This window comes from Sprattus sprattus, assembly GCF_963457725.1.
Source record: "Sprattus sprattus genome assembly, chromosome: 1".
In the NCBI taxonomy this organism is placed as follows: domain Eukaryota; kingdom Metazoa; phylum Chordata; class Actinopteri; order Clupeiformes; family Clupeidae; genus Sprattus; species Sprattus sprattus.
The window spans coordinates 25,140,558-25,163,365 of NC_137920.1; the positions used below are offsets into that span (position 1 = coordinate 25,140,558).

Here is a 22,808-nt window from a genome sequence, read left to right on the forward strand (position 1 = left end):
CACACTCACACTCACAGGCATACACTCACACAAACACTGACACACATTCATACAGACACACACATGCACCAATAACACAAGCTCTCACACACACATGCAGACTCAAATATATGCACTACATATTTGCAATACACACACACACACACAAACACACACACACACACACACACACACACACACACTCACAAACACACAGACAGACATATGGCTGACACACACTTCGATGAACACAGAGACTCCCGATCAGGGAAGATCCCAGTCAAGATCACCAAAACATACGGACAATAAACAGGGCCTATTGACACACACACACACACACACACACAGACACACACACACACACACACACACACACACACACACACACACACACACACACACACACACACACACACACTCAATAAACAGGGCCTATTGACACACACACACACACACACACACAGACACACACACACACACACACACACACACACAGACACACACACACACACACAGAGACACACACACACACACACACACACACACACTCAATAAACAGGGCCTATTGACCTTAATGAGTCACGCTCTCTCCAACTGTATACATGAGCTATCACTGTCAGTGGGGGAGAAACCCACTGTGACCTGCAAATGAACTCCATTATCATCCTCCTCCACAAAACATCACATCATTTATCATGGCTTCGCTCATTCCATCCCCAAAACTAAATATTTCAGTCGGGCTTCTATTGTGAATGGGATTGGCCTTGGGGAAAATGGCATGATTGTGTGCTATTTTGTTACTCTTGTTTGTAGTACAGAACAGATTTTTTTTTGTGGAGGAGGCTGAAAACCTTGGCAGGAATCGTTTTCATTCCATCGTTTTTTTTGTGGAAAATCTCAAATGCTTTCGGCTTTGTAATTCAATTTTACTTTGTTACTTTGTTTGTATTTTCTACCCTACGATTACAGTGACGAGTGATGGAAGTCAAAAACAGTTTGTTATTTTTTCCGTCAAGAGAAAGTAAAGGGCTGCCGGTATTTGGTGCTATTCTAAAAGTTTTTTTTGTTTAACAATTTTAAGCGTCACATTATTTTGAGACCAAATATGGCCCCTGACATTTCTGAACACAAGAGCCATCAGAGAGAGAGTGCTCTCTAAAAAGATCAAAACAGAAGAAGGAGAGAGGGGGGGGGGGGGTCTGTTTGGAGATTGCTATTGAAGGTACTCCATGGCTATAGTGTTCGAAGGAGCAGAAAAAACGAACTTTGAAAAGTTCCAAACAAACAAATGGAGGGGGGGAGGGGTTCCCATTGAAGATGCTCTATAGACAGGAGTTCAAAGTAGTAGAACCTCCAAGGGAGTCTTCAACAGGCCAAAAAGCCTTAACCTTACTAAAGACACAAGACAAACAGTCTGGAAAGCCTTTGCTAAAACAATTTTGCAGTTGACAGGCAGATGTTAAATGGGGTCACAGCATGGTCTCGCAACATGAGTTGTCATTCACTTTCTGCTGGCAATGCTTTACAGGAAATTGGACAACAAACATGTTTTTTTTTCATCTTTCAACAGTCTTCAACAGCCTGAAAAGCCTTCTCTAAAACACCTCACAGTGCTAGACTTGTAGGGTCAGATATTAATTTAGCACTCCACGATGAGAAGTTGATAAAATGTACGGCCTAGCAGTGTGTTGAAAACGAATCGTTACAGGGTTACTACATCAGGCTTTTCTGGCAAGACCCAGTGTCTTGTCCCCGTACGTTTAGCCAAACATGTCCAGTCCTTGTCGAGCCCTGCCTGCTGCAGGCATTCAGATCAGATTTCAAAAGCCATTAAAGCTGTAAATGCCCCCACCCACAATTAGTCTACATTTCACTGGTAGCTCAACAGCACACACACATCACACACACTTCACACACACATCACACACACTTCACACACGCGCCTGCACGCTACACACATCAGACACACACACACGCACGTACGCACGTACGCATGCACACACGCACGCACGCATGCACACACACACACACACACACACACACACACACACACACACACACACTCAAACACACACACACACACACACACACACACACACACCACAACCCTGCTTCTCTTCTGTTTCACTGGTATGTCAACACTTTTCAGGCCCATCCCTAGGGAGAAACTCAGTGACTGACTGACTGACTGACCGCCTGCCTGCCTGCCTGCCTGCCTGACTGACTGACTTACGCACATCTCCACTAACCTGAGCGGAGTGTGTTACCAACACTGTCATCACAAATGACCTGTGTGACAGACACACGCCGTCTTTCACTCTGACGCGTCTCTGATAGACACACAAACACAAACACACACACATGCATGCACATACACAAACACACACACACACCCGCACGCACACACAAACACACACACACACATGCGTGCACATACACACACCCACAACACACACACGCACACACAAAAACCTCTACCCTGCTTCTCTTCTGTTTCAGTGGTCTCAGTGTGACCGCATTGGAAGGGGTGGGCTCGTCCTTTGTCTCCTCTGTCTCTGGGGGATACCTCCTGTTCCTGTCACTCCGTCAAAACCGAGGACGCAGAGGACAGAGTCCATTGATTTCTCCGCTTTGATCTTTCCCGTCGCTGCGATGGAAAACAACAGCGACTCGGGTGACTCAATAAATTATTGACTTCTCTGGGAAAAGTAGTTTGACTCTTTTTCTCTCTGCCTCTTTCACTTCTCAAAGACACCCCCCCCCCCACCCCCAACGGGTTTCAAACCCTTGGCTCGTCAGCTTCAAGAATCGACAGGCCTTGAAAAAAGCTTACCTTGCGAAGAGCATCTTTGCAAGAGCCACAACCCCCCCGCCCCCAATGAGGAACACTCATGTAGAATCACCAAAGTAGCGGGGGGTTGGGGGGCAATTCGTGTCACTCTTTTAGTGTAACCCCCCCGAGCTCTTAAAGCTTCAAAAGACGCACAATGTCATGCAAAGGTGGCCCATACTCTACTCTACGCTACCAAAGTGCTCGATCAATAATGAAAAGCCACAGAGAACGATGGAGCATGCTGGAGAAGACGAGAAGACACAAGTACACAAGTAGAAGGCCAAGCAAGGAGGACGAGAGAAAGAGAGAGAGCGAGGGAGAGAGAGAGAGATAGAGACATGGCTTAGATGGGTGTAAACCATCTCTGCTTGGTCTGGTCTACTTCAGCTCTGAGAGCACCGGGTTTCGATCCTGGAGATAAATATGGAAGCAGAGGAAAGTAAAAGGGTGATGGTGGAGGTTTGAGTAGAGTGCCGTTTCCCAAAGCATACAGGGTGCTTATGTGAATTTACCATTCAGTGAGCAGCCTGCTAGTAAACAGTAGGTGACCTATTAGTGACGACAGACTCATTGGAAGTACACCAGTGACATGGAATACAGTATTTGAGAGCCTTTCTTGGCACAGTCTCCGCTTTATAAACAGGGAAAAGTATAATAAAGTTGTTTGGAGGTTCCAGGGGCACTTACTGTGAGTTCACAGGGTGGATAATGTGACTTTACCATACATTACACTTAGCAACTTATTAGTTACGATAGCCTCATTAGCCTGTCTGGAGGTTAATATCGTAGAGTAGCACCTTTTAACACTTAGCGATAGTTCACCATACACTACAGTTAGTGAGCTATTAGTTACGATAGCCTCATTAGCCTGTACTGAAGGTTCATATCGCAGAATAGCACTTTCCAGCACTCAGTGTGCCATACCGTAGAAAAAGAGACTTATTTCCAACATCGGTACTACAACAACGACATGGAATACTTTCACTGTGAACAGACTTGGAATGACTCCTCTGGCAAAGTCAGTGCTCTGAAAATCAGGGAAAAGCATTACAATCTTGTCTATCATCTAATCTGTGTAACGACATTCATCATTCTCTTTGCCAAGATGGAGACAGATCTTTTTTTTTTTTTTTTTTTACTACATTTTGGAATGTGACACAAGACGAGATAATTGCTTGGATTTATTCCAGTCCCCTGTGGATGGAATGCTGTTGAGTCATAGCCTTAAGTCGACATCGGAATACTTATGCCAGTGTGTATTATGTCATTTCTTATGACGTCATCAAAATGCTGTCAGTCTCAGTGGGAGTGCATCGCCCAGTCCCTCACAGTGGGGGGTCCCAACGTCTGGGTCAGGAAAAGAATTATGCACATTCCATCTTTTTCATTTTCTAATATACCTTTTCATAAACATCCACGAAAGTTTGTTACTATTTAATATATTTTGCAAGAGCTGCCTGTACCTCTGCCATTTACTGTGTGGTTCTTGCATGTTTATGCAGATATACCGGGATGCAGCCATACAGGGGAACCCACATTATTGTAGCAGGATGTGTCCTTTTTTTTTTAGATTTTCCCAAAAATGTAATTTTTAACTGGATACTGAGAATCCAAAATGATTGTGCCAGGATGCTCCCTTTTAAAAAATGTTCCCAAAACTGCGATGTGTAGATGCTTTGTGTGAGTTGTGGTGTAGTGTGGTGTGGTGAGGAACTGCCTCGCTGAAGTATGCAGGAGCACGCCTTCCTCCCTCTCAGACCTCAGCTTCTGTAGGGGGACAGGATTATTCTCGCTGCAACCCAGAGCTCCGTGTTCTGTTGCCCCCGAGACTAGATTAAACAGAGCTGACGCAGGCTTTATTTGGTACGGAAGTACAGCATCTCCTGAGGTGTCACCAGCCAGAGTTGAAATAATGCACACAAATAAGGCTCAGTATTTCTCTAGTGCAGGGGTCCCGTTTTTCTGGGATGAGCGATATTTACATAGACCCAGTTATTTGGCATCCTAGTACATGCAGTCTATATTCTCCAAGTCTAGTTTGTCTTTTTTTATAGTGCACCATCACTTTACTTTGCTGCAAAAAGCAGATTTGGCTCAGGCCTTCTATTCAAAACTGAATCGTGTGTTTTGCCTGCGAGAACAAAGCATAGGTAACATTATGCAATATCTCATTCTAGGCAACTACTGGAACGGACAACAGCAACAGCTCCTGGGAATCCACAATGCAGTATTTAGGGACACAGTACTGATTTCTTTGACACACCTACGACTATTCACTCCACATTCAGTTTGGTTTTTACAGCTTCTGGTTTACCAGAATATCCAAATGTCCAAAAGTCACATTCACTAAAAGAAAGTTTTCATCTGCTTGCCGCTGAATGTCTCCGCTCTTCCTCCTAGTCCTCCTGACCCTCCCTCCCTCTTTTCTGTTGCTCTATCCAGCCAGATGCCCCCCCCCCCCCTGAGAGTTGGGTTCTGCTCAAGGTTTCTTCTCTTCCTGTTAAAACAGAGTTTTTTTCCTTGTGACAATTTCATTTGTTATTGGCGCAACGAATAAATGTAATTGAATTGAATTGAACGTCAATAACTAACACTTACTGGACTTTTAGGACTTCTAATTTGCCAGGGTATTAAAACGTCTAAAAGATAGTTCATTCATGAAAATTAAGTATCCTCTACCTCTCATAAGTCTGTTGTAGTGGACTCTTTATAGATGTATGGATTCCAGCATCCTCCCCAACACAGTAGTACATACACTCTTCACACCAGTGATTTTATTCCACATCCTAAATTTATTTTAAAAACAAAACAACAAAATAACTCTTTGCTGTCCCATCTCAAACAAAACCAAAACATTTGCCAAGACCTTAAAAAAAAGGAAAAAAAGAAAGAAATCTCAACGTCTAGCAGCATCCAAAAAAACATCAGAAGTACCCAGTAATCAGTTATAATTTGTTTTATATATATATTTCTCTCATGGGGTCAGGTTCTATACACATTACAGCCAATGCTGGACAGTTAATATCTTATTTTAGTGCGGAAAAAAAAACAAAACGATTATGTAAATCCGAGAAGGGGGGGGTTAAATAAGCTTGGAGTAAGAGTGCTTAGTAAAAGACACTTGACTTTTGTTTTCTCTGAGGTACTTTACACAGAAACTAACACATTTTGGCATGGGACTGAGGAGACGTATGCCTCGCGCCTCGTCATACTCTCGGTACACCACATAAGAACAGGTTTTCCTTGAGGAGAGAGAGAGAGACAGAAGGGGGATAAAACTAAAAACTGACACCCTGAAGTCGGCTAAAACTGCACCATAGATAGGGCATGTGGTAGGGAAAGGAGAAAGAAAGAGGGGGATAGAGAGAGAGAGAGAGAGAGAGAGAGAGAGAGAGGGGGGTGAAGGGGGGAAGAAAGGAGTGAGAAGGAGCAGGGGGAAAGAATGAGTGGTGGGAGAGAGAGAGAGAGAGAGAGAGAGAGAACAATCAAAACCACTATCCATCCACGTGACCATTGACTAGTTCAGGCACACATCGTTGGGGCTTTCTCTGTTCTTAACTTCTGCAAAATAAATATATCAGAATACAACTGCATCTTTGACAACATCACAGTCAGTGCTAGTAATCATATAGAACAGTTTTGAGACTACACACTCACCATACTTATTGCTGCTAGGACTCGGAAATCACAAATTATTTCTTACTGTACAAAACTAATTACAGACAGAGGGATAGAGAAACAGAGAGAGAGAGAGAGAGAGAGAAAGAGAGAGTTCACATACACAAGGAAAGCATCTCAGAAATACAAAGGTAAGGACCTGGCTATCTCGTAACTTAACCATCACAAAGGAAGAAAGGACTAGACAAATCCAGGGTTCAAATGGTTCGTAGTATTTTCATCAAGGAGGCCACAGGTTTAAATGCTTGCGTGACTATGACTATGTCTTCAGTTACATTCATATTCATGTTGTTGTTCTTCTTCTTCTTCTTCTTCTTCCTCATCTCCACTTTTGTATACATCGTGCCTGGCAGTGCAAGCAAGAACTGTCCAAGTGAAAAGCACGGTCTTCCCAGCGTAGCCGTTGTTCAATCCCTTTAGCGTCCATTTTCTCCTCCTCTTCCTCCTTCATCTTCCTCATTTTTTTCTGCCTCGCCAAGTCCGCAACGATGACTCAGCGCAAGCGTGTTCGCATTAGCATCCAAACACTGTGGGGTTTAGAGGGGGAGAGGGTGGGGTGGACATGCTAACTTAGCATTAGCCTCCACTGTATCAACAGTCCAGATACAGTAGCACAGCTGTTTCCTTTAGAGCTAAAGGTGAAAGTGGGTGGGGGGCTGCAGGTGGGTGGGTGGGTGTTTAGCGTGGTGTTGGGTAATGTAGTTTCGTGTTATGCATTTTGTTCGTGGTTTATGGTTCTTGTCCGTGGAGTTGAGGAACCACGAGGAGGTGGAGGTTGTTTGGGAGTGGCATGGTGCTGGTGTTGTGTAGTGTTCTTGTGTGTTTGTGTGTTTATTTGTTGTGTGTTAATTGTCATTTGTGCTGTTTTATCAGGGGGTCTTGTCCATGGAGTTGATGAACCACTCGGTGAAGCGGCGCAGCTGGGCGGCAGACGTCTGGCTCTCCTCGTGGAGGCGCATGTTGTCCTGCCTCAGGTGCTGCACCTGCTCCTGCAGCATGGCCTTGTCCTGCTGCTCCTGCAGGAGACGAACACAACAAACACAAAATGGCGGCGTTAGAACCCAGAGCACTTTTAACAGACAGTGGTTACATTCTAGAATTTTATGAGCAATCTGTGCCTTCTTCTTCTTCTCTATTTGCCTACTGGCATGACAGACCCAGTAAGAGCAGCAGACTAATTTACCAAGTGTCTGTGTGTGTCTAAATCAGTTTGCCTACAATAGACCATCTTGGCATTCTCACTGTGTGTGTGTGTGTTTGCTTGTTTGCTTGTTTACTTGTTTGTTTTGTGTGAGTGTGTTGCTCCTTATTTGCATCAAATTCTGAGGCTGAAATTGGTGGCGAGTGCAGATACATCTTTTCTGCTTCATTCAACCCATCGGTGGAGTTTAGAGGTACGGTGAGTCACTCTGGGGTGCCTGTGCTGAAGTCTTACCTTTCTGAGGTCAGTCTGCAGCTGCCTGAGGATCACCTCCAGCTGATTGACCTTCCCAGTGAGTAAGGTGGGGGACCCATCCCTGAGGGGAGAGAGAGGGAGAGAGAGAGAGAGAGAGAGAGAGGGGGAGATGAAGGGATGGAGAGGGAGAGAGGGAGAGAGAGAGAGGGAGTCATACACTGATGTATCTAGTCAGCATTTCTGTTTCAAATCTCACAACCAATGCAACATAAAACTATGAACCTTACAGATGCCATGTTATTTTCCCCTTTCCCCACTTGGCTTTGGACACACTGCAGTGGCTCATTCATGCCAATAAAGTGTTTACGATTATAGACTACATTTATAATTATATAATATATATATTATATAAACGTATATGATTTAGTTGGTCTATGATTTGAGACAGAGCGATAGACAGTGTGAGAGCGGAGGGAGAGAGTGGGAAGAGGCAAGACAGCCAGAACTCCACACACATCACAGCCACTGCACACACCGGGGCCCTCGCCGAATCAAACTAGGTTAGCGTCACCAGCGCAGCCTTGGCATCAGCAGGCTTGACGCGGCACAAACATGACAAGCTGAATCACGCACAAGTTCCGCTTAAGTGTTTGCAAGGCATTAGAACCCTCCAGAGGCTCCCCAGGAAAGAACTCCAGAGGGTTAACGAAAAGAAAAAAAAGAAAGAAGTGGCCCCACCGAAAAAATAAAGGGGATAAGGGTTAAAAATAAGACAAGGGATTGGGCTTTAGTGTCGGCAAGACATCTACGTTAAGCCCCCCAGGAAAGAACTCCAGAGGGTTAATGAAAAGAAAAAAGTAGCCCCCTCGAAAAAATTAAAGGGATAATGCTTAAAAATGAGACATGGGTTTTACAAGACATCTACGTTAAGAACCCCGAGAGGGAACCTGCTGTGGGGTCCCCTTTACCCCGCTCCGCCCCCCCCTCGTCCCTAGGCTTACCCTGTCTCCAGTGCCGGGCCTCCTCTGGTGTGCGGTCCGTGGCTCAGCTCGGAGGGCGTCTCCAGTGCCTGTTTGGACTGCTCGGCCTCACTCAGCGAGCTCAGAGAGGGGGCGCTCTGGTCTGGAAACAGCAGACATGCTTGTTAGCATACATGAGCAGCACAGGGTATTTGACATCAACATCAGGGTTAAGACTTTGAAGACCATCATAAAACATCAGAGGATGCTTAACGTTAACATCTGGCTCAAGGCTTGTAGACCATATAGCATTAGAAGATGGTTCACATTAGCATCTGGCTAAAGGCTTGTAGACCATATAGCATTAGAAGATGGTTCACGTTAGCATCTGGCTAAAGGTTTATAGACTATACAGCTTTAGAAGATGGTTCACGTTAGCATCTGGCTGAAGGTTTAAAGACTATATAGCATTAGGAGATGGTTTACATTAGCATCTGGCTGAAGGTTTATAGACTGTATAGCATTACGAGATGGTTCACGTTAGTATCTGGCTAAAGGTTTATAGACTATATAGCATTAGTAGATGGTTCACGTTAGCATCTGGCTGAAGGTTTATAGACCATATAGCATTACGAGATGGTTCACGTTAGTATCTGGCTAAAGGTTTATAGACTATATAGCATTACGAGATGGTTCACGTTAGCATCTGGCTAAAGGTTTATAGACTATATAGCATTACGAGATGGTTCACGTTAGCATCTGGCTATAGACCTGCAGACTGTATAGGCCTGCATCAGCACCTCAGGATACAGCAGGTTGGCATTGTGCTAAAGACTTACACACTATACAGCATCAGCAGTGAAGAATACATCATGTTAGTGTCAAGCTAAAGACTTACTTACAAGACTGTTTTTTTATTTATTTAAATTTTTTAAAGAAGAGGGTTATGTTCTTTAACATGAGGGAACGAGATTGTTTTTGGTGCACTCTGCAAAAGCATCAGGGAGGATAATGGAGTAGCAGCTTTAAATGTTCGAGGCTTCAGTGTTGCATTATACATGTTGAAAGGAGGGTGACAGCAGGGTTAAAAAGGCTCCACTTTGCCACTCTTACGAAAAAACGAAGCCGTGAATGTATTTTTAAAAACATCAAGCCGAAGGAGAGCAGGATTGTTTTAGCACACTCTCCTGTGATACTAAGCAAAGCAGAGCAGAGCGGAAAAATAGTTACGCTCACACATCGGTATAGTTATGCTCACACGGCTGTATAGTTACGCTCACACGCCGCTGCAAGACCTAGGGCCTGTGCGGAGCACTTCCTTGTAAGTGACAGAGAAGGTGGACAACATAACCTCTCTGCCACCAATCAGTGGGGTCAGAACACTACCATCACCAATAGCAACTGAAGTCTGAGGAGAGAAGTGAGTGTCAGCTAGTGGTCGACGATAAAGCAAATTCTTCTAAAACAGGAGTTAATGTGTCGCTAAATTGAAGGCTAGTTCAAATGAACGTAACAGTTGGTAGTAGGTTAGATGTTTCTGTTTCTGTTTCTGCAGGATCAAGTCACCTAGATATAATCTTTTTTCATACGGACGTTTGGCCTCGTTGTCTAGACCCAGGTCCGAAATGATTAAAATCACAGACGACGGGAAGATAAGCGGAGGGAAATAGAACACAGAGATAAATCAGCTTTACCCTGTGAAGGGATGAAGATGTCACACTGGTTCACCAACAACACACACGGGAGACGACACACCAAAGGAGCACCCACACGCACGGACACGCACACACAGAGTAATAGAACCCATCACCTTATCTGGGTTGACATTCTCTTTTACCCTGCCTCTCTCTCTCTCCCTCCCTCCCTCCCTCCCTCCATCCATCCATCCATCCCTCCCTCCCTTGTTAAGGGCAGTGGGGATCACACATCCACTTAATGTTAATAATGGGAATGGTGTCCACAGGCTGGTGTTCACACCATCTTATCAAACACCACGACCACAATGAGGTGATAACTACACACACACTCACCCTCATTCAGCCACAAATCCCCTTAGACACACACACACACACACACACACACACACACACACACACACGCAAACCAAAACCCCCAACAAGGACACATCAGACCAACACAAATGCATTACCTTCCAACAAGAGAGCGTTGGACAGCTCTGAAGGCCAGAAAGACACAAGAAAGGAAAAGTAAAAAGAACAGACGCAAGATAAAGGAGAGGATAGTGAACACTCTATATCTTAAGACTCTATAAGGCATTAGAATATTCAATATCTTACGACTCTATAAGGCATTAGAAAACTCTATATCTTATTTCTCTAAAAAGGTATTAGAATACTCTATATCTTATTACTGTATAAGGCATTAGAATACTCTATATCTTATTACTGTATAAGACATTAGAATACTCTATATCTTATTACTGTATAAGGCATTAGAATACTCTATATCTTATTACTGTATAAGATATCTTAATACTCTTTAGGGCATTAGAAACAGCACGGAGCTGGCGGATGATATATGAGGTATATGTGCCTAGGTAAGGGAAGTGTCCCCCAAACACCCCCCCCCTCCTCCAACACCTGGACACCTTCCCTAACCATTCAACCTGAATTGTTACTGATGGAGTTGCATACAGTCCTTGCATTTGGCATTACATCATTTTCATATTATATATGGGCCATTCTACCGAATTGGTGCAAAGTCAGGTCGGAAATATTTTGATTTTTTTTATGTTTTATTCCCAAAACTTTGTCCGTATGTATATTGTACCATATCTAAAGTACACTTATCTAGTAAAAGAACAGTCAATTTTTATATTGTATTTTCAGAATTTGTTGGAATGTTTTTCCTCTTCCAAAAATTGTCACTACCGAAACATCACATTTACTATAGTAAAAAAGTATTATTATTGACCTGTTCAGATTGTGTTTCCTTCCCTTCTCTGAAGAGTATTTTTACAAATATTTCTTGAAGGTTTTCACAATGAAATCCATAAAAATGATTTTTTTACCAAATTTTCAAGTTCAATTTATACAATTCATCAAAATCTAAGTGCAATATTTCTTTGTAAAATGCAAAATACTGATCATATTGATTCCAGAGTTGTTGATTGATGAAATTGAACATACATTAATCCAATCAGTATCATAACATTTTAGTTGATTACTCAATATACTTAATTTTTTACAAAACATCCTGTGTTTCGGTAGTGCTGCACTGTTTCGGTAGTGACATCCAGTGTTTCGGTAGTGACTGCACTGTTGGATAGATGTTCATTTCTCTCCCAAAATCTTCCAAAAGGTGCTCTGGGCCGCCCTTTAGTCCACACAACACATTTATTAAAAAAATGATCGGATTGAACTACTTACCATTTCATTTTGTCACTACTGAAATCATCAGGTCACTACCATATGTTTCGGTAGTGACTGTTTCGGTAGTGACAATTCTAGCTAATTTTAAGCATAAATAAAGAATTCTAGCAAGCACACGGCTTTCAAACACATCTTTGAAGAGGTGAACACACATACAAACATAAGATTTTCCATGAAACCCCAAAAGGTTTACTTAATTGAAGAAAACATGCGTTTCGGTAGTGACAATTCTTAAGGTTACACGTCGATTTTCAGACTTTGGAACACATTTATATAAAAACTATGGGATTTAGCTACTTACCATTCAACCATGAGGGACAGAGATGCAGTGTCACTGCATGGTCAAAAATGTAGAGTCGTGGCTAAAACACAGGCTCAGCCAATGGACTAAAACTCTTGTGTTTCGGTAGTGACATGAAAACTAGGGACATGATTTTTTGAGTATAGAAAATTGATTTAAAAATTAAACCCACAATAAATCTAAATATTCCAAGTTCTGTTTCAACCCAATCATAAAGATCTTTGAAATTAAATCATTGAAAAAAATCTAAAAAAATTGAAAAGTGTTATTTAAAGGCATTGAAATTTAGATGTCAGGGTTGGGGACAGCTACTTCCCAATAGAAAGTACCCTATAAATGATGATTTTGTATATATTTAGCTTATCACTATCTCATGTAATGCATTGGGTTTATATAGACCATAACATTTTCTAATTAAATATCTATGCCTAAATACCTAATTGTTTTGTAAATAGTTTTTATTGTTGAGGGACTGCATATTACACGAATTCGGTAGAATGGCCCATATATATAGATATATTTGAGAGTTTTGGGGAAGACTTGAAGATGTTTTGGATCTTTCTACTAATCCCATTATGTCTCATGGGGCTAATAGCATAGCTAATACACACACACAAGCATATGGAGCTAATACCCCAGAGGCTATAGGATTTATACGGAAGGCTTTTATAACAAGCTTAGGGACTGTGCTGCCGCGCAACCCAGGGGATATAAGCGTCAGCTGAATGACTAAGGGGAGATATGAAAATCCTGTTAGCACTGGGACTATAGCTCCCTCAGGAACAGATAGACAATTACAACCAGATGCATTCATGCTCATTGTACGGCAAGCTGCTTGGGACAAATCAGGTCTTCTTCAGGAACAGATGTAAATGTATGAATATTTCACACGGCGCAGAAGTGATATGCTAAGATGGCCTGCATATGGAGCTGATGGCGGTATGGATCGTGTCACACGTTCCTTGTTCTGCGGCGTAGCACTGTGTTGCGACGACGGCACAAGATGTGACAACACCCTCCCCTAACACTTCGGGGTCTTTTGTCATTAGCACGTTCCCAGCATCTTAGCTTGCACTGTCTGAAATAGAAATTTGCATCTTGCTAAACAGAAGCTCTGGTACGGCGAGAAACAGAGAGGAGGGGAGGGACAGTGGTGTGTGTGTGTGTGTGTGTGTGTGTGTGTGTGTGTGTGTGTGCGGGGGGGATCTGGTATGACTCGCACCCACTCGTCACAATCTGGTTGTTCCGAGAGGGAGTTGTCAACAGCAGGTTCTCTCTCGAAAATACCGGCTCCGACCTTGGTTGACCTTGTGGCGCGTTTACTTTGTGGGTTTGGAGCATGTGGGTCGTCTTCGGTGTGGAAACAAACACACAGCGGTGTGCCGAAGCGAGACGAGAAGCGAAGAGTGGCACATCGCGAGCGGAGGAGTGGAGGAGGAGAGAGAGACACGACAGGGGCCCTGCTCTCTCTGATTGATTGACTGCATAAGTGCCGAGTCACTCTGTCAAACACGCACACAGAGAAACACACACACACACACACACACACACACACACATACACATACACACACACACACACACACACAAACACACACTTTTGCTGACTTCCCTCCAGCCTCAGTTAGCAAATTGGATCTTATTTGTTGCTGCACTTGTGATAAAGAAGAAGAAAAACAAGGCTACAGGCACTCACTTTGCCAGGCTCCATTTGCAATGAATAAAGAAAGAGAGAGAGAGAGAGAGTGAAAGAGTATAATGTGTATGAGAAAGAGATTAGGTTGTATGTGACAGAGAGAAAGTGTCAAGGGAGTGACACTAAGTGGTGATTCAGACCGTTAAGTAGCAGAGATAGAGCGAGAGAGAGAGAGTAATTGGAAAGAGAGGGAGATAGAGAGAGAGGGAGAAAGCTGTAAGGAAGATGGGGAGAGAGAGAGACACGTAAGGAGGAGAGATGGGAGAGAGAGAGACTAAAGGAGGGAAGTTGGAGGGAGAGTGAGAGACCTAAGGAAGAAAGATGGAGAGAGAGAGACCTAAGGAAGAAAGATGGAGAGAGAGAGAGACCTAAGGAAGAAAAAGAGAGAGAGAATCAAGGAAGAAAGTTGGAGAGAGTGAGAGACCTAAGGAAGAAAGATGGAGAGAGAGAGAGACCTTAGAAAGAAAGATGGAGAGAGAGAGAGACGTAAGGAAGAAAGTTGGACAGAGTGTGAGTGTGTGCAAGTGATAATGGGGCAAAGTAAAGACATTATGTGAGTGACAGACTGCAAGAGAGAAAGGCCAAGAAAGTCGAGCAAGAGCGGTGAAAAGGTGACAAGGCAGCTATAATTGCTCTTAACCAAAGCGGGCCGGGGCCTGAGATGTGTAATTACGGCCGGTGCAGGCCCCAGCTCAGCCTTCCTCCCTTAAGTGGTTTTCGTGCTGGGGCCTCAATCTGCGATAATGGCTTCATTTCGCTCCCGTGCTGAAAATACACTCAGCATCGTACTAATTAACACCTAACGGAAGAACGGATCCCGGCACCACAACAACAGGAAGACAAAGGATAGGGGGAGGGAGGCAGGGAGGGAAGGGAGAGAAAGAAAGAAAGAGAAAGGAAAGGGAGGAGAGCAGGAAGGGGATGGGGTTGGAATCCTCAGGTGACGTAAGAAAGCTGGGAAAATGCTGAAAATGCTGGCGTCAAAGTGTTCGGATATAACTCAAGTTCACGTTAAATGTATGTCATTTGGTAAGGCGGTATAACCTCAGTTCTGTGTACACTCAAACGTCGTCCCTTTTTTCCGTTTGAATGAGGCAGAGATCAAACTTGCGCTCTGGTGGTGCAAAAAGGTGCAGTATTGAAGACTAACTAAATCAAGTTGCAGTATCGAAGACTAACTAAATCAAGCCGCTGATTCCCGACTAAATAAGGCCATTTTCTGGCATGATCCAGGCCACTCCTCAGATGTGAACCAATGTTGGCCCTTGTATAATAAAGCAGATGTAGTCTTTGACTAAGCACATTCGCTTTCCTGAACAGACGGTCATGCAACCGTACACCGAATGAGAACGAACGCAAATGGGATCCATCTTTAGTTTTTTTTTTTCAAACACGCAGCCTAAGTGGTCATGCTCTGTGACTTTTACACACATGAATGGCAGGCAGAACCGCAGCAGATGAGGCTGAGTAAGTCTCAACAGCACGATGAAGAACTCCGAAGAGCCGACTGCTGGGACTGCAGACGTTTTGCGAGCGTCATTTGGAGTTCCTCTAAGCAATGAGTCAGCAGCATATGCCACTCCAGCATGGGTCGCACTTCAAAGTCAGCCAAGGCGGAGATGATGAAGTCGGGACTCACACACTCACACACCGGAGTCAGCGGACGGTTGCACCACTTCTAGGCAAAGTGAAACCCCTAGTTGTTATAAGTTACCTGGTAATCCACAACTTGGTTTCACTATCAAATGCCTCATTATTTGGTAAAGTGACGGAATAAGCAGAAACGTCTTTTGAGGTCAAATTGTCTTTTGAATTTGACTGTCCTTGCTATTTCCCTGCCATAAACAGAAGATGTGTCTCTGTTAATCTACATATATATTAAATGTATATTTAGTTTCCGGGCCACACACTGACATATAGACGAGCACACTGAAAATGCACATCTATGGTGCAACCATCTGCATTTCTCTCCAGTTGCTTTGGGGAAGCACATACATTTTTTTTTTTTTTAAACAACAACAAAAAACACAGACTAGAGTGAATTGCTGGCAGTGTATCCTGGAGCTGGTTGAGATGAAGGAGAAATTAGATGTGGTGTGCGGACACACACACACCCAAACACACACAAACACACACACACACACACACACACACACACACACACACACACACACACACACACACACACACACTGAAATGTGGTGTGTGGGCGGGCGGAGGGCCGATCTTACCTTCAAATGCCCGCGCCGCGTTCACCAGGTGGGACCAGTCCAACCCGCCCACCGGGTCCGGCAGGGGCATGAGCCCAGCCTCGGCCAGCTTGGCCTTGTCTGCCAGCGAGCCGTCCGAGTACCAGAGGTCGTCTGTGGAGACAGGAAGGTCGGGGGTTAAGGGTTGGAGGTCAGAAGTCAGAGGAGGGGCAGATGGATAGATTAGCGCGCAGACAGGTTGGGTTAAAGCCCCCACTCTCACTGTAGCTCCCTGCATACTCGCATGTCATTCACGTTCTTCATTGATTTTTTTCTTTCTTTCTTTGTTTCCCCTGTCTCTGTCTCTTTCCTGTCGCTTTCTGTCTCACAGTTCTCACTCTCACCTTCCCCTTCCCCAGTTTTCACTGTCTGATCACTCTCTCTCTTTCTCTCACTCTCTTTCACTCAATTTCTTTCTCTCACTCGCCTTCACTCTGTCTATCTTTCTCTTTCTGTTTCTCTTTGTCTCTCTCTTAATAAACAAAGCACAAGTCATAACAGGCTTTTCAGCGATACACCAGGATCTCGGTGTAAAAATCAGTTTTCCCTTTTCTAACTCTCTTTTGCCATCTGTCTGCTTTTCTCCTGTTTCACCCTTGACTTAGCTAAGCTCTTCTGTGTGACCTACAAGCGGCAGCTAAAACCCACTGTACCTCAGATGAGGCTAAGGCTATATGAGGACATCCCTTTTCTTCCTGCAAGTCTCCTTGCAGAGATATTGTTTTAATTCGACACAACAATTCTATACACTCGACATATATTTAAATATGCGCTAACGCGCCGGAGAGATATGTAAACATATCCACAAAGAGAAAAAAATCAAAGAGAAAACTACAGACGGAAAACATTGATAATGTCGGTTCTCCTCTCGACTGTTGTCTGGCCTCACTGCCATGAGATGAATAATAATCATTCAGAGGTTGAGATTTCCATCTCTCAGTCTCTCGCTCTCCTCTCTCTCTCTCTCTTTTTGTCTCGTTCTAATCTAAATCAGAGGCCCCCCCAAAAAAAAGAAAAAAAAAAGCTAATTTTTTTTTCATTATAATAATTGCCCGAATCTCGTCCTAATGGAAATGCCTCCGCTAGCGACCACCTTGCCTCTGGCTCGGCATCCCAATGAGGCCTCGCCAATCTGGGTGACCAGGACCTCTGACAGAAAGACAGGCAATTACTCAGACACCCGTGTCCACCTCATCTGATTGCACTGAGTGAGGTTAAAAACTGGGCTAAGATCCACCCCCGCCTTTTTTTTTTTTTTGAAAAGAGGTATTTTAAAAGCCTGACTGGAGGTTCCTGAGGACGGACGAGAGCCTCCTTCAGTGGTTTTAGTGGAGGAGTCGGAGTGGATGGTGGCTGTGTGTCGGTGTGATTAAAGGACAGGTTTGGTCTCGGTGTGATTAAAGGAGGGCTCTGGTCTCGGCCTGTCAGATACACACTGCTACACTCCCTCACTGGGTCGCACTGGGTTACAGAGACAGAGAGAGAGAGAGAGGGAGAGAGAGAGAGAGAGGGAGAGAGAGAGAGAGAGAGGGAGAGGGAGAGAGAGAGAGAGGGAGAGAGAGAGTGTGTGTGTGTGGCTGAGAGAGGGCGTGGAGGAGTTTCATAATTTACAGCTTCATTATCAACAGCTTCATTATGCATCTCTGCTATTTCTTTCTCTTGTGTTGTTGTTGTTGTTTTGTTGTCATGGGAGAGGGAAAGAGAGACAGACAGACCATTCCTTTTTTTCTTTTCTGTTTTTCTACTTCTTTTTTATTGGTCTATCCTGTTTTTTCTTCCTTTTCTGCCCGTCTTGCCCACTGTTAGACTGAGAGGGAGCTGATGTGCTGCATTACACAGATGGATTGAGCTGCTCTCGCTCTCTCTCAGTCTCTTTCTCTCTCGTCTCTCTCCATCTCTCAGTCCCCCTCTCTCTTCACTCGTTCTCTCAGTCCCCCTCTCTCATCTCTCTCTCCCTCCCTTTCTCTATCCATCTCTCAGTCCCCCTCTCTCTTCACTCGCTCTCTCAGTCCCCCTCTCTCATCTCTCTCTATCTCTCTCTCCCTCCCTTTCTCTTCTGTCGTTCCCCCTTCTTTCTTTATCTCGGGTCACTAGTTCACTCCCTCCACTGCGCTAACAGAGGAGAGAGGGGGATCTTGCCGTTCTACACACTAGCAGACAGTCTCATGCCCTCCATCCCTATTTCTCTCCTTTCAAATTCACTTACTCAGACCCCCCCGGCCCCCCAAACACACACACACACAACTTATTGCCTACTTCATATCTTTGATTCTCTCGCTCGTTTTTTTGTTGGTGTTTTTTTTCCCTCTACTGTACAATGAGACATTATTAAGACTTGAAAATGGAAGTGCGTGATGTTAATGTCTCTCCCTTTGTCTATCTCTATCTCTATCTTCCTCTCCTTGATGTTCTATCTTCCTCTTTCACACACACACACACACACACACACACACCATCTCACACACTCTCTTTCTCTTTCCTCGATCCTGATCCGGAGTGGAAGGTGTTTTGAATATTTGAACATTTCTCTCTCTCTCACTCCTTGACTGTGTGTTAATGAGGTGAAAGAAATAGGTGTGTGTGTGTGTGTTTTCTGGAAAGGTGTTGATTAAATGTAAAGCACACCAAGTAGTGTGCATGGGGGTGTTATCTTCGATGTGTGATATGAACACGGGTCATGCTGATGCAAATGGTACTGTGAAACGGGTGAACTATGTCAGCCTGTCTATAGGCAATAAACAAGGTTGTTTGTTTGCGTGCATGTGATAGTGTGTGTGTGTGTACTCACTCTTGAGCTGTTCGTCGGCCATGCTTAAGCTCATGGGTTGGGGAAGCACGCTGTGTGTGTGTGTGTGTGTGTGTGTGTGTTTGTGTGTGTGTGTGTGTGTGTGTGTGTGTACTCACTCTTGAGCTGTCCGTCGGCCATGCGGAGGGTCATGCGCGGGGGCAGCGTGCTGTGGTAAGGTGCGGTGTGGCCGAACAGGATGTCGGCGGGCAGCGCCTGGTCCAGCATGGAGCTGCGGGAGCTGGCCAGGGAGAGCGCCCTCCGGTGGCTGCTGCACAGACTCTCGTCCGACAGCGTGCGGTACAGTGTGCGGTGAGGGGACTGACCCACTGCGGTGGCCTGGAGAGAGAGAGAGAGAGAGAGAGAGAGCGAGAGAGAGAGAGAGAGAGAGAGAGAGAGAGAGAGAGTGCTTGTTTTATTTAATTCAGCAGTCACGCCTACATTAATGCACCAGTTGAACAAGACTGTCCTATATGAAAAAGTGAGAGAGAGAGAGAGAGAGAGAGGTGAAGGAGGGGGAGAGAGGTAGAGAGAGAGATGAAGGAGGGGGAGAGAGGTAGAGAGAGAGAGATGAAGGAGGGGGAGAGAGGTAGAGAGAGAGAGATGAAGGAGGGGGAGAGAGGTAGAGAGAGAGAGATGAAGGAGGGGGAGAGAGGTAGAGAGAGAGAGATGAAGGAGGGGGAGAGAGGTCGAGAGAAAGTGCATTGGGGCAGAGACAGGCAGGGAGGGAGGGAGGGGTGAGAGGGCCACTCCTCAGTGTTATTCCAACCTTAACATTACTGCACCCTTCAAACACATGATGCATGAGCTCCTCCCATATAGAGGAGAGAGAGGGGGAGGGAGAGAAAGTGTGTTTGGGTCGGAGTGAGAAGAGTGTTTGGGTCGGAGTGAGAAAGTGTGTTTGGGGAAGAAGAGAAAGTGTGTTTGGGTCGGAGTGAGAAAGTGTGTTTGGGTCGGAGTGAGAAGTGTGTTTGGGTCGGAGTGAGAAAGTGTGTTTGGGTGGAGTGAGAGAAAGTGTGTTTGGGTCGGAGTGAGAAAGTGTGTTTGGGGAGGAAGAGAAAGTGTGTTAAGATGGAGTGAGAGAAAGTGTGTTTGAGTCGGAGTGAGAAGTGTGTTTGGGTCGGAGTGAGAAAGTGTGTTTGGGTGGAGTGAGAGAAAGTGTGTTTGGGTCGGAGTGAGAAAGTGTGTTTGGGGAGGAAGAGAAAGTGTGTTTAGATGGAGTGAGAGAAAGTGTGTTTGGATGGAGTGAGAGAAAGTGTGTTTGGGTGGTGAGAAAGTGTGTGTGTTTGGGTGTAGTGAAAGGAGAGATATAGAGGGTGAGAGGTGGAGAAGGAGAGGAAAGGAGATGGAAAAAGGTAGAGAGAGCATGGGGAGAGAGAAGAGAGAGAAAGGGGGAGAGAGGAGAGAGAGAGAACGGGAGAAAGAGGGGAGAGAGTGAGAGGGCGATAGAGATAGAGAGAGGAAGGTGAAGCAGCAAAAGAGTGAGAGAGGGAGGTGGAGAGAATGTTTGTGTGTGTCGTGAGAGAGAGGAAGAGAGAGAGTGGTTGAGGGAGAGAAAGAGAGAGAGTGGTTGAGGGAGAGAGAGAGAGAGGAGAAAGGAAGGGGGAAAGGGAGAGAGGGCGTTGGGGAGAAATGGAGAATGTAATCAGACATAATCACAGCCATTACTGTATTATAATAAGCCTAATCTCTTAATCACATTTATTTATGGCCACCATCCACATTCCTGCTCAGTTCAGACACAAAGAGAGACAGAGAGAGAGAGAGAGAGAGAGAGAGAGAGAGAGATAAAGGGAGGAAGGGAGGGAGGGAGGGAGGGAGGGAGAGAAGGAGAGAGAGAGGGGGGCAGCTTGGGGCAACATATGTGACCTGTTATACCCTAGATCACAGCAAAACCACAAAAAAGAATGACAGAGTGAAAGGTGTGTGAAACAGCAGTGCTAGACATACATGGAAAAAAAAAAAAAAAAAAAAAGGCATCCAAGATGAAGCTGCCATGTTCTGATCAGTAAAGAAACACAGAGCAGGACTAAGGATGACGACGAAACAGAGCAGGATCAGCAAGGAATGGGTGGAGAAGGACAGCGTGGAAGAAGAGAGGTGAAGGAAAAGAAGGATGAAAAAAAAAAGCACAAACACTGCAATTCTAATATGACTGAGGATGACGGACATAAAACGAGGGAGGGAGGGAGGGGGAAAGAGAGAGAGTGAGAGAGAAAGAGAGTGAGAGAGAGAGAGAGAAAGAGAGAGAGATATAGCTGATAAAACCCAAGGAGAGGGACAGAGCAGGAGAAGGTGGGGAGAGGTGGAGAGGCGGAGAGGGGTAAAGTGCCGGGGTGGCATGGTGGGGGGTCGGAGCTGTTGAGTGTGACGCTACATGTGAAACCTATTAGACTCCCGTTCTCTCCATCCATAATTCAGTCTCAACGCCATGGACCTGATGGGGCCAAGGAGGGGGTGGGGCGGGGGCTTTTACCCAGTGGTGTAGTGGTCCCTGGAGAAGTGGGTATACTCTTATTTTTTTTTAAGCAGCCAATACGGCACAGGATAAACGCCCTGTTTTGAGAAGTGGGTACACGCAATGCTGACAGAAAAATAAGTAAGGGATAATGTATAGAACGCAGGTCATTGTCGGGAAAATAAGCCCCGACAGGGCGAACAGCACCCCGACGCGAAGCAGAGGGGTGTTGATTCACCGTGAACGTTGGGAAGCCCCATTCAAGTGAATGGAGCATTCTACAGCATTAAGAAGAGCCGTGTAATATGTGGGTATACTCCGTATACCTGCGTATACCCTGGACTACACCACTGCTTTTACCCGCATGGGGGGTTGGAGAGGCAGGAAGTGACCAGCCACTGAGAAAGCGTGATGGAGGTGGGGATTCTGTCAGCAAGTCAAACCACGCACACACACAAATATAAACACTCACACACAGACACACACAAACACACACGCCCCAAAAATCACGAATCCACTCCAGAATGGGGTCAAATGCTGGATGTGAAGATATTTTGGTCTTATCTTATCTTATGTCCCTCCATTTTTCACTGTCTGCCAACCAGGGGGTGGGGGACCATGTTATGACCAAAACAAACCAGGCATGTTTTTCCCACACTGGCAATATGGCATGTTACTATTATCTGTTTTAGTTTAGTTTTTTCCTACTTTGGGTGCCTTGGCTTTTTATCTCTGACCCAGATTTAATCTCTCGGCTGATTTCGCCCAGACGCTTTGACTCAGATTTCTGCGAGCGAGGTGCTGATTTTTTTAAACTCACACGGTCTAGTATTTTCAGCCCATAATGGACATGTGTGGGAGCCATTATTTATTTACTCATCCATGGCAGGTTTTTATCTCAACCCCACAGGGAATCCCATGGGAGCGAGGTGTGTGTGTGTGTGTGTGTGTGTGTGTGTGTGTGTGTGGTGATTGAGTGTGAGCTGGGCATCTGTCTATGTGGCATCACTGAAGCGCTACAGTTTTAATATTAGAGCACTGTGGGGGATGTGTGCACATGTAATTCCGATGCCTATATGTGCG

At 45.0% G+C, this 22,808-nt stretch overlaps 1 protein-coding gene across 1 annotated transcript in view; it reads right to left on the reverse strand.

The window, feature by feature from the left end:
- Positions 1–5,608: 5,608 nt before the first annotated feature.
- Positions 5,609–22,808, reverse strand: part of LOC308368753 (signal-induced proliferation-associated 1-like protein 2) — a gene marked incomplete at its 5' end in the record, with an annotated part of 61,521 nt that continues 44,321 nt past the window's right edge. The window contains 5 exons of the mRNA XM_080843007.1: positions 5,609–7,506; positions 7,926–8,007; positions 8,888–9,008; positions 16,465–16,596; positions 19,387–19,606. Coding sequence (XP_080699133.1) covers positions 7,360–7,506; positions 7,926–8,007; positions 8,888–9,008; positions 16,465–16,596; positions 19,387–19,606 — 702 coding nt within the window. The 3' untranslated portion in view covers positions 5,609–7,359. The remainder of the gene's footprint in view (positions 7,507–7,925; positions 8,008–8,887; positions 9,009–16,464; positions 16,597–19,386; positions 19,607–22,808) is intronic.